The 12749-nt window shown below is 43.6% G+C and overlaps 1 protein-coding gene and 2 non-coding genes across 5 annotated transcripts in view; 2 read left to right on the top strand and 1 right to left on the bottom strand.

The window, feature by feature from the left end:
* The first annotated feature begins 3948 nt into the window (after positions 1-3948).
* Positions 3949-4037, top strand: TRNAL-UAA (transfer RNA leucine (anticodon UAA)). The gene has a single exon. It is a non-coding gene; the product is annotated as a tRNA-Leu (tRNA).
* Positions 4038-4241: 204 nt separating this feature from the next.
* Positions 4242-4327, top strand: TRNAR-UCU (transfer RNA arginine (anticodon UCU)). Its single transcript is given in 2 exon segments — positions 4242-4278; positions 4292-4327. It is a non-coding gene; the product is annotated as a tRNA-Arg (tRNA).
* A 6214-nt stretch (positions 4328-10541) lies between these two features.
* LOC133378239 (C-type lectin LmsL-like) overlaps positions 10542-12749 on the bottom strand; it is a 34362-nt gene continuing 32154 nt past the window's right edge. For all 3 annotated transcript variants that reach the window (XM_061613036.1, XM_061613038.1, XM_061613037.1), the window contains one exon: positions 10542-12105. In XM_061613036.1, coding sequence (XP_061469020.1) covers positions 12054-12105 — 52 coding nt within the window. In that variant the 3' untranslated portion in view covers positions 10542-12053. The remainder of the gene's footprint in view (positions 12106-12749) is intronic.

Here is a 12749-nt window from a genome sequence, read left to right as displayed (position 1 = left end):
ACCATATGTTCCCCTCCCTCACCATATGCTGAGAGGCACATGTTACCAAATTCTTCCAAGCTACACAGGAAGTGGATTGGACTTTGAAAGACCAACCCAAATTGTGTTTGCATTTTTACAAATTTGTAGGGCAGTACAATATCTCAGAGAAAAGGTCAGGTCTCCTGCTCCCCTGGTGCATTCACTATAGCCGCCCAATTTCCCTGCTTTTTAAAGTTTGATAGAATTTAAACCGCAAGGTTTTTTTGCCGGTTAGTGAATTTACTTACAGCGGTGGGACCATAGCATTGCTTGATTGCAACATTTCCTGGGGCTTTACTTAGTTTCACTTGAATAAACTATCAGCACTACATAACCACAACTCATAATGTTGGGATGCAACTTTATTCCTTTTGTGCCCTTCCATCTATAATACCACTTGCTAGAACTTTAGCAAGCTCAAAGTTGCAGGCCATGAGTGGCTAACAGGTCATACACGCCTTTGAAGGTGGTGATACTCCTGGAAGAGAGCAGGAGTGCTTTGTTGTCAGCCATGGCTACACCTGCTGGTCTCTTCAGCTTGCAACACAAAATAATGCCCCATATCAATATTGTTCAGGGTTGCCAGTTGTAATTAATGACAGGATCCCCATATGACTATAATAGGGGGCTTTCACTAATGATGAAGCCAAACATGAGAAGCACCTGGTTCGGAATGCAAATATGTCTGACTTGTAATGTTCAGCAATATTGCAATAGTCCCCTCCCTGTTCAGAATGTAAAACAAAAGAGTGCGCTTTTGCATTGAGCATTTAGCAGAATAGGTATCTCAAAACATCTACTTTAAAGATACAACCACAGATGTCCTTTAAATGTCGGAACTCAGCTCTCAGTTAAATTCTCATTGACTGCTATAAATCATTTAACTAAAGCAGTTTTTTATGTAGGAAATGTCTTCTCTCTGTCAATTCTCTTAATGGTTTCTTGCAATTCTTTTACATGGTATTTGGTCACTATCTAGATATAAAGGCTTTTCTTGTTCCCAGATATTTTTTAATTTTGGTAGGTATTTCCAATCACTTTTTTGGCCTTGTTAGTGTTGGGGAAATACATAGGAAACAATTAAATATATGTGTGTGAGTATGCATGCACATGCACAGCACCATCAGGGAGCATATGATAACATTAGGAACTAGAAAAGAACTCTTGGGGAAACAGAACTTTTATCCCCTGAATACTCACAAAGAAAATTAATAATTATCATGTTTACCACGCTGTGCTGGAGGTATTTCCTAACAAGTTAGGAATGCAATTGTCAAAATATAGAATGCCTGTGAGGTGGTGGGGGAGATAAATGTTCATTGTGTGCTTCACAACTGAAGCAATATGCATGACCATCTACAAGCGTGGAGGATCTGTGGCCCTCCAAATGTTTTTTGGATTCCAACTCCCATCAGCCCTAGCCAGCATAGCCAATAGTCAATAGGGATAATGGGGGTTGTAGTCCAGCAGCATCTGGAGGGCCACCACAAGTTTGCAACTCTACGGGGCCTACATGCAGCTTTTGAGTGAAGCATAACACTAGCATGAGGCCATCATAGGACTGGCCCTATCATTAGGCAGAGTGAGCCAGGTGCCTCAAACAGCTGATTTTGGATGTTAGGAAAGGGCAGCAAAGTGTTACTAATTTAGATTGTTATATTATTACTAAGGAAATATGGTTGTGTGATTTTCTGCCTGCCTGAGATGCCAAAATAACGTAGTAAGCCTTGGGTACTGAATACCATTGAAGACTTGTGTCTAGTGGGACTGGTGGGTGGAAGGCAGGGAGGCCAACAGTTGGTGGAGCCAGAGCCAATGACAGATGGAGCTAATTCATTCTAGGTTTTGTTTTCCTCCTCCCTGCTGAGTTCTACAAAGGCAACACTGAAACTAAGAAGGAAGTAGACAGGCAGGGTCACCCCTGGTTTCAAGTAAATTGGTAGGCAAATAGGGGCTGGCTGAGGGCACATAGAACTTGGTGGGGCAGTGCCCCATCTGTCAAAATGGACCAGCCCCTCTGCTAAGTACTTTGGGTGTATTTGCTGTTTCACCTCAGGGAGCAAAATGTGCTGAGAACCCTTCAGGTGCCAAAGGCAACTTTACAAAGAAGGCAATGGACAAAGGGTCAGTGAATAAGAGTCTGGAACTTACCCACACCATTTTCTGTGAACTTGAGGGTAGAGGATCAGCTGAGGGACTGAGAAGGGAAGCAGTGACCAAAACAGGCCCAATTCTCTCCGAAATTGTGATCCTGTCAGGGGGCTGTTTTACTTTGAATGGCAAGGGGCACTCCATAGAAAAATGTATACCTTTGTAAAAAGCTAACTGTTCAGAGGAGAAGGGTTCTAGGTTAGCTTTCTCCCAAACATTGTTTTTGGAGTTTTTTTGGCAGACAAATGTTGGAGTGGTTGTGTTTTGTTTGGCAGAACAATTCACTAATGTGAATCAGTGATTCTCCCCACCTGCCATGTGAAAGGGTACATGCCAGACACAGCTGGAGTACTTTCAGTGAGAGTTAGGCTAGAGTGCAGAAATCTTCTTTGGTGTCAGATTTGGGGCAACAAGTGCATTGTCAGTTATATAGTGAATAATTCTGGGTTTGTTTATTTTTGTACCAAAGGGAACTGGGCACCTTTTGAATTTTCTACCTCAGGCTAATAATACTAGAGATAAAGTGATCATACAGATATCAGCGTCAGAGTAGGGCCCTGGAAGCTGAAAAACCCAGTGCAAGCGGTTGAAATTATATTATTTCCCCCAGGATGCCAAAATCTAATTGCGTTTTGGCACTCTTCGCAAGAAATGTCTACTTGCAACAACTAAGGTTGCAATCCTATACATATTTACCCAGGAATAAGTCCCAGTGCACACAGTGCGTCTTATGTGTGAAGTAACATGTATAGGATTGCGCTTATAGGCAACCAAAATGGCAAGAGCATAGGCAGAAAATGTTTAGGTAGGATGGGGGCAAGGTCTATGAATTGTTACTACATGTGACTGGCAACCCACTTCACCCAACAATTACATTTAGAATTCCAGGGGGGCTTGCCCCTCTGCAGACACCCTTGCAAAATGGGTTACTTCTATACCTTTTGGCTTCTGCTCCTTGGGAGAAAGGAAAAACAGAAGTGTGATAAATATAAATAGTATTAAATAAATAATTGAAAATAGTGTTTTAAAAGATTCTGGAAGAAAACCGCTAACAGGGCAATCCTGTGCAAGTCTACTCCGAAGCCAGCCCCACTGAGTTCAGTGGGCCTTACTCCTAGGTAAGTGTGTATAGGATTGTAGCCTAAATCGGGACTCTGTGTGTGTGAGTCAGACAGAGGACCAATGTTTTTGTCTCAGCTTTTGGAAAAGTTCCCTTTACTAAGCGTCGCTGCCACCCGTTCGCTTCAATCTTTGATTCAGCTCATTGTGCTGCCGTCTTGTGGCCACATTTGCGAGTGGCACTTGACGCTGAAGTTAACAATGGAACTAGTATTTCAAGGAGGCGCGGGAAACATGCATCTTCCACACTAGCTAGAGAAAGAAAAGGGGAAAACTGTGTTCTTTATTGATGTGTCTGTATGAAAGCAAACAAACATAACTGCGGGCCTCCGCAGACACATCTGAGTTTTACTCTTCAAACAAGCTCTTCTAGTGAAGGTGCAACAATATCATTTGTGGTTAGTTAACCGAACGATAATTCTCAGGGCTAAATGAATTCTCTATTTGTCACTCTAAAACGTGCCCTCTGGGTAGTACACACTAGTTCTAGAAGCTAGGACAGATAAGAGTTGCGGGTTTGAGGTTTGAGCTTCTACTAATAATTGATGGAACTTGTTCATTGTAGGCTCTCTTCCAGCAAGGAAGGGGTAATTTCGAACGCCAAAACACTGAGCTTCTTCAACTTATTCTATTGGGTTTACAGAACTTAGAACAGTTACCAGAATGGCTGAGTGGTTTAAGGCGTTAGACTTAAGATCTAATGGACGTGCAGGTGTCCGTGTGTGTTTCGAATCCCACTTCTGGTAAAGGAAGTTTTTGTTTCTTTTACTAGTCCATTTTAAAACCCACATCCATCATTTTAGCTCTTTTTCTTCTAGTTCTCTCCACCCCAGATGTAGCTGCAATTCCGAACCTACAGCAACTGCTTTCTGCCCTCCCTTTGGAAACCTTGGGGATTTGCATACTACCACTAAGTCCTTTTAAGAGCTAGAAGAGATATTCCAACTCGCGGCTCTGTGGCGCAATGGATAGCGCATTGGACTTCTAGCGAAGTAAAGTAATTCAAAGGTTGTGGGTTCGAATCCCACCAGAGTCAGGTGGTCCTTTTGAGGATAAAAACAAAACCTATCACGGATCACAATATCACTTGAAGAACTTGCAATCTTCTGGTGAAATAGACCAAAATCATATAGAAGAACAAAAGCTAATTCCGGAAATTTCCGTGATTGTGAGAATTTTGTTGAGGTCTACAGTAATACCTGATTTGCAGCGGTGAACGAGCGACTCCTTGGAATCGCCTGAAACTCCTAGCTGTCGGCTCCCATCCTGGCTTGGCACGGGAAGTTCATTGATTCACCCGAGGGGTAGCTATGCTGTAATGCTGGGGATGGGGTTCCTATAAAGAGTTAAAGGGGGAAAGGGGTTAAATTTATCATAGTATTAGTTACATGACTTGCGGAGAACGCAGGGTTGGAGACATGTTTTTCCATGATGAATTTTCTGACTGACCCATTATTATAGTGACCCCCCGGACAGCCTGACTTTGCCGGGTGCCACATACAGGCATAAGAAATGCTCCAAACAGTATAGTCCAACTCTGGGTGGAATATTAGTAGTGATGGGGGAGGGTGCGACTGAATGCAAACAGTTTAAGCAATGTGGTAATAGGAAATAGCATCTGGGCTCAGAACGGGGATACAGGATCCGCAGAATCAACGGCTGCTCCTTTTGCACCTAAAATTGTCGAAGGCCAGCCACATGTTTGAATGTTCCCTCATATTAGTTTAGTTTAGTTTTTTTAATCCAACATGCCATCAGTAGTATAGTGGCAAATTCAGAAGTACAGGGTACCTCCATGATTGTCACTCCACACCCTCTCACAACCCCCCTTTCCATTTCCGCACATCTCCCTTGCTCTCCCTGTCGTCTTGCGAGTCCACACTCCACTACAACAGACATCCTAGGAGACAATCAACATGAAAGGAGACTGTGTTAACTACTGAGAAGAGTCTTCTCAGCGGCTGACTCATCTCCTTTCACTCTGATTGGCTCCAATTAGCACGAAAGGGCAAATACTCTTCTCAGTGGTTAACATACTCCTCTTTTCATGCTGATTGGCTCATACATAGGGGCCTGGCTGGGACCCTGCCCGGGACCCTGCCCCCCAAAACTAACGGGTCTGCGAGCCCCGTGACTCTGGACAACTACAGTCCTGCTTGCCATAGACAAACTGCATGTCAGGCAGAAGGGGTGCAGCATAGCCTTCTCTCTACGTGCTGCTTTTCTCCATACTGAGTGCTTCTTTATATTCAACCCTGCAGTCGTCCCCTTCACCCCCAGTAAATTCCACCCCCTTGTTTCTACTGATCGCGGGGCTCAGATCGAAAGGTGGCTATAGGAAACCGGTTGTCTGTAATGTCTGGCAAACATAGCAAGGAAACAGGTAACAGGCCGCTGCTCCCAATTAAAATGAGAGGAAGGGTGAGGTGGGGTAAAAATTATCCTCACTGCGTGTCTGGATCCTACAGAGGCTGGCTTTCCGCTTGGTCATGCCCGGGATAAATGGCCTTTCCTACCATCGCTACTGAAGCAGGAACGCCTAATGTAGCGATCAACCTCAGCCCTGGACAAACCTTTGGGACCACTCGATTTCCTTTCCCCTTGTTTATTTTATTTTATTAATTATTTGAGTTATATCCCTGTTGAGGCCTGTAATGGAGGCGACAGTGATGCTTCTAACTTCATGGCGAGAGGGTTAACGAATGGTTGCCCCGATAGATCTCTGTCTGATCCTTTTAACTGGAGATTCCAGGGACTGAATCTGGCAATCCCCCCCCCATAAAGGACGAAGGAAGCAGACTTCCGGGTAAGCTTGAGCGCGAGAAGGTGGCTAGGAAGGGTCGCTTTTGATCCGGCCTCTAAGGGGGGGAATGTCAGAGGGGCTTCCTTCCACGTCTCGCCACAGCCGATTCCGTGGTCTGGAGGGACGAGGGGGTGGGGACGACGACGACGAGAAAGCTCAGGATTATCGTCTCGTTTAAAGCTGCAGAGAAAGTTTAGCCCGGGGTGACAGCAGAAAGCTTTTTCCAAAAGTTTCCACGGGAAGGGTTGAAGCTGCGCAGGACGTTAGAGCATACATAGGGGGTGGATCCACTCATCGCCCCGCAAGCGGTGTGAATACGCCCCCTCCCCAGTTCAGCTGGAGGAGCCCCACGCCTGTCAGATATTTCGGAGGGCGCACAAGGCCAAGGCCCGGAGCAAAGCTCTGTTCGTGGCTGACTACAGCTGACAGGAATCGGTGTTGCAGTTTCTGCTAATCACTAGATGCAGCTTGTTAACTACCTTTCCAGGGGAGCCTGTGCTTTCAACATCAAAACATGACGCTTCTTCACTTTATTTTAATGAGTTTTAAAAACTGGGGATGATTACTAGAATGGTCTAGTGGTTAAGGAGAATAGACATGTGGGTTCGAACCCCACTTCTGGCAAGGTGAATGTTCCTTTCTCTTATTTGGCCATTTTAAAACCCACACCAGTCATTTTAGCTCTTTTCCTTCTAGTACTCTCCACTCCAGATGTAGCGGCGATTCCACACGCCAAGCAACTGCTTTCTGCCTTCCTTGGGGATTTGGATACTGCCGCGAAGGTGACAGGGGGCTGCCTTTTATGAGCCGGAGGAGACGCTGCAACTCAGGCTCTGCGGCGCAATGACTAGAATTTTGGACTTCTAGGGTAGTGTGGGTTCGAGTTCCGCCAGAGTCACCGCGTCCTTTTTGAGGACGAAAACAAATCTACCATGGATCCCTCCTTGAAGAATTTGCATCAAGCTATGCTACATCTCCCGGTGAGATAGACCAAATCTTCGCGAAGGAAAGCAGTTTCCGTGATTTCATGAATTAACTCTAGAAGTTTCCGTAATTTTGTTGAAGGCTTCCTAGTCTCTCTTGTCTTTCACCCCACCTACCCCCCGCTTTGCAAGGGGCAGTTCGCTGTCCGGATCTTTCACTCGAGGTCTACTCATACCCTGTTCCCAGCTCACTTGTTATTTCCGTGCTTACTGGATTTTCTGACAGGTACTAAACTACAACCATGCCCCGTTCCATCTTTCTTTCTAGTAGTCGTTCTTCTTAATGTACGTGTGTGTGTGTGTGTGTGTGTGTGTGTGTGTGTAATACACACTGAGTTTTTAACGTCTCACATTTATCGAGTATGGTGGTGACACGGGTTTGCTGAAAGGCTGGTCGCCTGTTCCACATCTTGTCATGACTGAACCTCGAACACATCTTTTAACTCTGCAGCTCATCACCTTAGTCCCTTGGCTATCCATAATGCTATACGCCGAGTGTCAGTATTGAAGTTTTCATATGTTCACTAGCCACACCAGCAGTCATAGAAAAATTAGCATGGGAAAAATTAAATAGCAAAGTCTGAGCTATTCTGCTTAAAAGCTGGAGAAGGTTCTTTTGGGCAGTTGACATGGTTTAACCTCTCAGTGCTGCTACGCTGTATTTACAAAATGTATTATTAATTCAAGGGAAGTGCTGAGTCGGCTGCCATGTATTGCTTACACACATACACACACTGTAACCTAGTCATAAAGGTTGCTTGTATCTGAAGAATGGCTAGATCCTCAACACACTGTCATTGGCAGTGGATAAGGACTTAACTAAAGGCACAGTTCTGAGGGGAACTATATTATTATGGGGTCCTTCATGGAGCAGCTCACATCTGAGGACCACTTGTCAACTCCTCTCCCTTGGATAGCACTGCCTGTCTCCCCAAGGTCCCTTGAGAGAATGTTGGATCTTCTGGAAGCCAATGGTCAGTCACAGGTCCCCATTCTCTTTGCAGAGTCCACCCTTTTAGAGCCATCCTCCAGAGTTCCTAACTTTCAGCCCAGTGAAGGGATGATCAAAAGGAAGGGCTATGTGTGGCATCCTTCTTCTCTCTGTGCCTCACATGCAAGGAAAACAAGCACCCCAACTCAAAGTGGCCCTGAGCACTGCACATGAAATCCAAAGCATGTTCCAGCTGGGCTGCTTGAGAAAGCAGTTGTAGGATTACTCCATTTTAGGAAAATTATTCAGCTGATTGTGTGGTGAAGTTCATCAGCTTGGGTGTAAGGCAAGAAATCACACAACTTATTGACTCAGCAGACAGCACTAAGCTGTAATCCACTATAGCACCTTATGGGGGAAGTAAAGTGCATTGCGCTCAATAGGATTTATATTTGAATACATATGTACAGGATTGTACAATAATTAAAGAACAATAGCTCAATTCTATGCATGTTCACTCAGATGTAAGTCTCACTGTGTTTAATGGGGCTTATTCCTAGGGAAGTGTACATATCCTGGAGAGTAGGTTCTGGTGAATAATTTATTTCAAAGTAAACATGTATAGGATCAGACTGCACCCATTACTTTGAGTAATGAGACTGAGATCCATCTAATCTTTTCGGATGTCTCAAGCAGGGCATGGTGTCCCAGAGATAAACAGTACTCAGAGGTACATTGCCCTGGAATATGGTGGTTTGATTTAGCTTTCATGGCTCTTGGCTATAGCTATCAATAGGTATTACCCTCTATTGTTTCTAAAGCTGTTTTAGATAGTGACCATCTTGTAGAAGGGAATTCTGTAAGTGAATTATGCATGTGAGTTTCTTTATTCTGCCTGTCCTGATCCTGCCATCAATCGGCTTCCTTTGGGTGACCCAAGTTTTAGTACCAAAAAGGAGAAAACTTTCTTTCTACACTAAGTCACATAAACTGGCCCTCTCTTACTTGGAGGAGTCCACATCCTGAAGTGCGTAAGCTCTAGAGAGAATCCTCTGTTCCCTATCTCTCTAGTGGGGGAGCTGTACTCCCCCAGCTCCTCACAGCTTGCTGTCCATAAAGATGTTAACTTTCAAACCGTGTAATACAATGGTAACTTATGAAAGTTCTCTGTAGGTAAACCCCAACTTGTGTGCAACTGGAACAACCCTCCTGTGCCAAACACAATTCTTATTCACTAATTCCATGTGTTTTAAGTATTTCACCTGAGACGCTCTTTCCCCCAAAGTCCTTGATTCCATTGTTGTCTTGTTACCTCCTCCTCCCATATTAACAGAAAACAATTTTTCAGAGAAGGCAATGCTAAAATAATCAGTCTTTAGTGACTTTGCATTGCGGTGTTGTTGTTGTTTTTAAAAAAGGACCATACTGACGAACAGTAAGATTTACAAAAAGAGAATTTGGTGTGTGGCAGCTGTGAAAAAGGCAAATTCCATGCTAGGGATCATCCAATGAAGCTGAAAGGTGGAAGAGTAAGGACAGAGAAGAGAAAGTATTTCTTCACACAGTGCATAGTAAAACTATGGAATTTGCTCCCACAAGAGGCAGTGACGGCCACCAATTTGGATGGCTTTAAAAAAGATTAGACAAATTCATGGAGGAAAAGGCTATTAATGGCACCTAGCCATGACGGCTATGCTCTGCCTCCATAGTCAGAGGCGGTATGCTTCCAAATACCAATTGCTGGAAACTGCAGGAGGGGAGAGTGCTCTTGCACTCAGGTCCTGCTTGTGGGCTTCCCTTGGGAGTCTGGTTGGCCACTGTGAGCACAGGATGCTGGACTAGATGGGCCACTGGCCTGATCCAGCAGGCTCTCCTTATGTTTTTAGTTCTTATGTTAAAAAAGATGGAAAGCAAAAGGTGAAAGGAAATAAATTATTCTCTCAATATTAGAGGTGAGGAATGTATGGCTTTCCCAAATGTTCTTGGACTACAGTTATCATCCCTGACCATTGGACATGCCAGCCAGGGCTGATTGTTGGACTCCAACTCTCAATAAGCTCTGAGGATTTACAGGTTCCCCACCCCTACTCTACATGAAACATCTTAAATCAAAGGTATTTGCTTATAGAGGACATTGAGAGAGGAATTATTATAGAGCTACTCCTTAGTTTAAGGCTGTGAGTGTGGGAGACTTACAGATGGAATTATCATTGTCAACATGATTTTACACAAGTTTCCTTGGAAGTAAGCCCCACTAAATTCATCGGGACTTACTTCTAAGTATTCATGAAGTTGTATTTATTTTATGTGCTTTTTTAAGTTGGAAAAATCAAGACTGTCTTTGGGTGGGGGGAGGGTAAGATAAAGTCTTCTAAACACATGAATATGATAAACAATTTTTGGACATCTTAAGTCATTTTATTTATTTATTTGATTTATATCCCGCCCTTCCTCCCAGCAAGAGGCTTGGTAAGATAAACTTACCAAGTGCTTTATGGCTGTAGGTGTTATTATCTGGCAGCCACTCCCTCTGCTAAAGGAGATAGGGCCACTGGAGGTTTAACGTTTTTAACTTCAACAAATGTTAAGGCACTCACAATTCCGATGATTTCTTGTAAGCCTTCTGCAGTTGCTATTCTTACTAAGCTCTCAGAAATCATCTGATGGTTGTTTATACAGTACCCTGTTCTAAAAAAATCAATTGTGAAAAATACTTGGGCAAAATTAGACACCTATACTGGAATCTTTATATCCTGCTGCAATTTTTGTTATTGCAGGAAATTTTAGTGCACATGTGGGAGCCCAGGATTCATGTTTATATGCCCATCACCACAACATTTTGGAACTAGACACTTGCATTGATTGGGACAGTTCTCCATCTTCGAAACATATCAAATATATTTATATGGGACTCAGTTTAGCTGAATTTACTAGGTGGAGGGATTTGGAAACACTGAATGATTATGCTGATAGAGCCTAGCATGGCAAATATACCTAATGTTTTACATATGGTGACAGCGTAATTGACTGTATAGCAATCTCACAATTATCACATAGGTATGTTGACCATTTTCAGGTTGACTTCAATACAGAAAGTGATCATTTACTACTAACTATGACAGTGGTATGCTTAGCAGACAGCAATGCTCATTTAGAATCCCAGTTCCTCCCTAGTAATGATGTAGGTGTGACACTGATTAAAAAGTTAAAAAGTCACCTGCAGTCATTTCAGATCTGCCACATCTCTTGCAGAGACAGAGGATGTCAGGGCTGCTCATCATGCTGCTATCCTCTTGGCTAAATCAGCTATGAAGCCCACACATTTATTCCAAAAATTAACCGATCGGTTACACATTTATCAAAAACAAAACTCAATCCTTGGTCTAGAAGAAGCATTTTAGGAGGGGTGTTAAATTATCATCCATCTCAGTCCAGCTACGTGAGGCTTTAGACAAGACGCAACATCACACTAGCCCAAGAAGCAGGAGAGTTGGCATTGCTGTGCAATCTATTTTAATTGTGCAATAATGGCACAAAGCAATGTATGATAGGTTAGCAGTGTGCAAAATTTCTACTGGCCCAAGCTACCCACTGAATGTGGCTGTTGTGCTACGTTAAGCATGGGGCTCCTGATAGTACAGGGATAGGGAACCTGTAGCCCTCCAAACACTATGGGACTACAGTTCTCATCAGCCCCAGCCAGCATAGCCAATGGTGAGGTATGATGGGAGTTTCCAGTCCAGCAAAATGTGGAAGGTGATAGGTTCCCCATATCTGCACTAATGGAAAGGCTGTTGCACCAATAGGCTGTCACAATTAGGTCTCACCCCCTTTTTCTTAGGGGTTTATAATGTCATCGCTCCCTGTTGTATGGAGGCCACTGGCCAGGGCTTTGGTCTTCAATAAGTGTGGATGTCTCAAAAGGACCCTGCATAACACTGCAATACTATGCAGAGAAACAAAGGAACAAATTAAGGTGGTTGTCACAGGAAGAAGAAATATCATTAAGTAATCTTGGAGACAGAATTTGGCCTTATGCATCTTTTCATGTTGACGATTTCATGTCAGCCTTGCATGGTCCTTGTGATACGCAGCAACTTAGGAAGAAGAGGGGAAAAAAACAATGGTCAAGACATGAAAGCATGACAACTGACCATTAGTATTACATACAGTCTGATCCTATACATACTTACACAGAATTAATCCCCACTGTGGTGGTGGTGGTATTATTAATTAGATTTCTTACCTGCCCTTCACCATTAGGTTCCAGGGCAGGTTACAGCCATTTAAAAATACAATATTAAAAACAGTTTAAAACAGATTACAAATTGTCCTCAAAAGAGCTTACTCCTAGGTAAGTATCCATAGGTCTGTAGATTTTTAACAGGGCAGCATACTTCTTAAAATGCCACTATTGTGGTTTCACACAAACCTGCGTGACTTGGAGGTAAAGAGATGGGAAAAAGGAAGTCTACAGTGACATCTGTGCTGGTCTACGGAGACTGGCTGGCCTGAGCAAGTTTAGGGAACAGAGAATAGGACTTTCGACCTTGAGAGTTATTATCATATAACTTTAAACCAATGCTCAGTCAAACCTGGCTGGTTTGTGATTTGTGACTATAATATGCATCTTTAGTGAATGTCAGCCAATGGGCAGGTGACATCAACAGGTGGGTGAGGTGGCAAGGTTCAATCCTGCTGGGTGTTGCCACCACTTACAATATGCTCAGAGGCATATGTT

This window comes from Rhineura floridana, chromosome 2, assembly GCF_030035675.1.
Source record: "Rhineura floridana isolate rRhiFlo1 chromosome 2, rRhiFlo1.hap2, whole genome shotgun sequence".
NCBI lineage: Eukaryota > Metazoa > Chordata > Lepidosauria > Squamata > Rhineuridae > Rhineura > Rhineura floridana.
The sequence above is the reverse complement of the archived record's forward strand: the minus strand, read 5'-3'. Positions and strand labels throughout refer to the sequence as shown.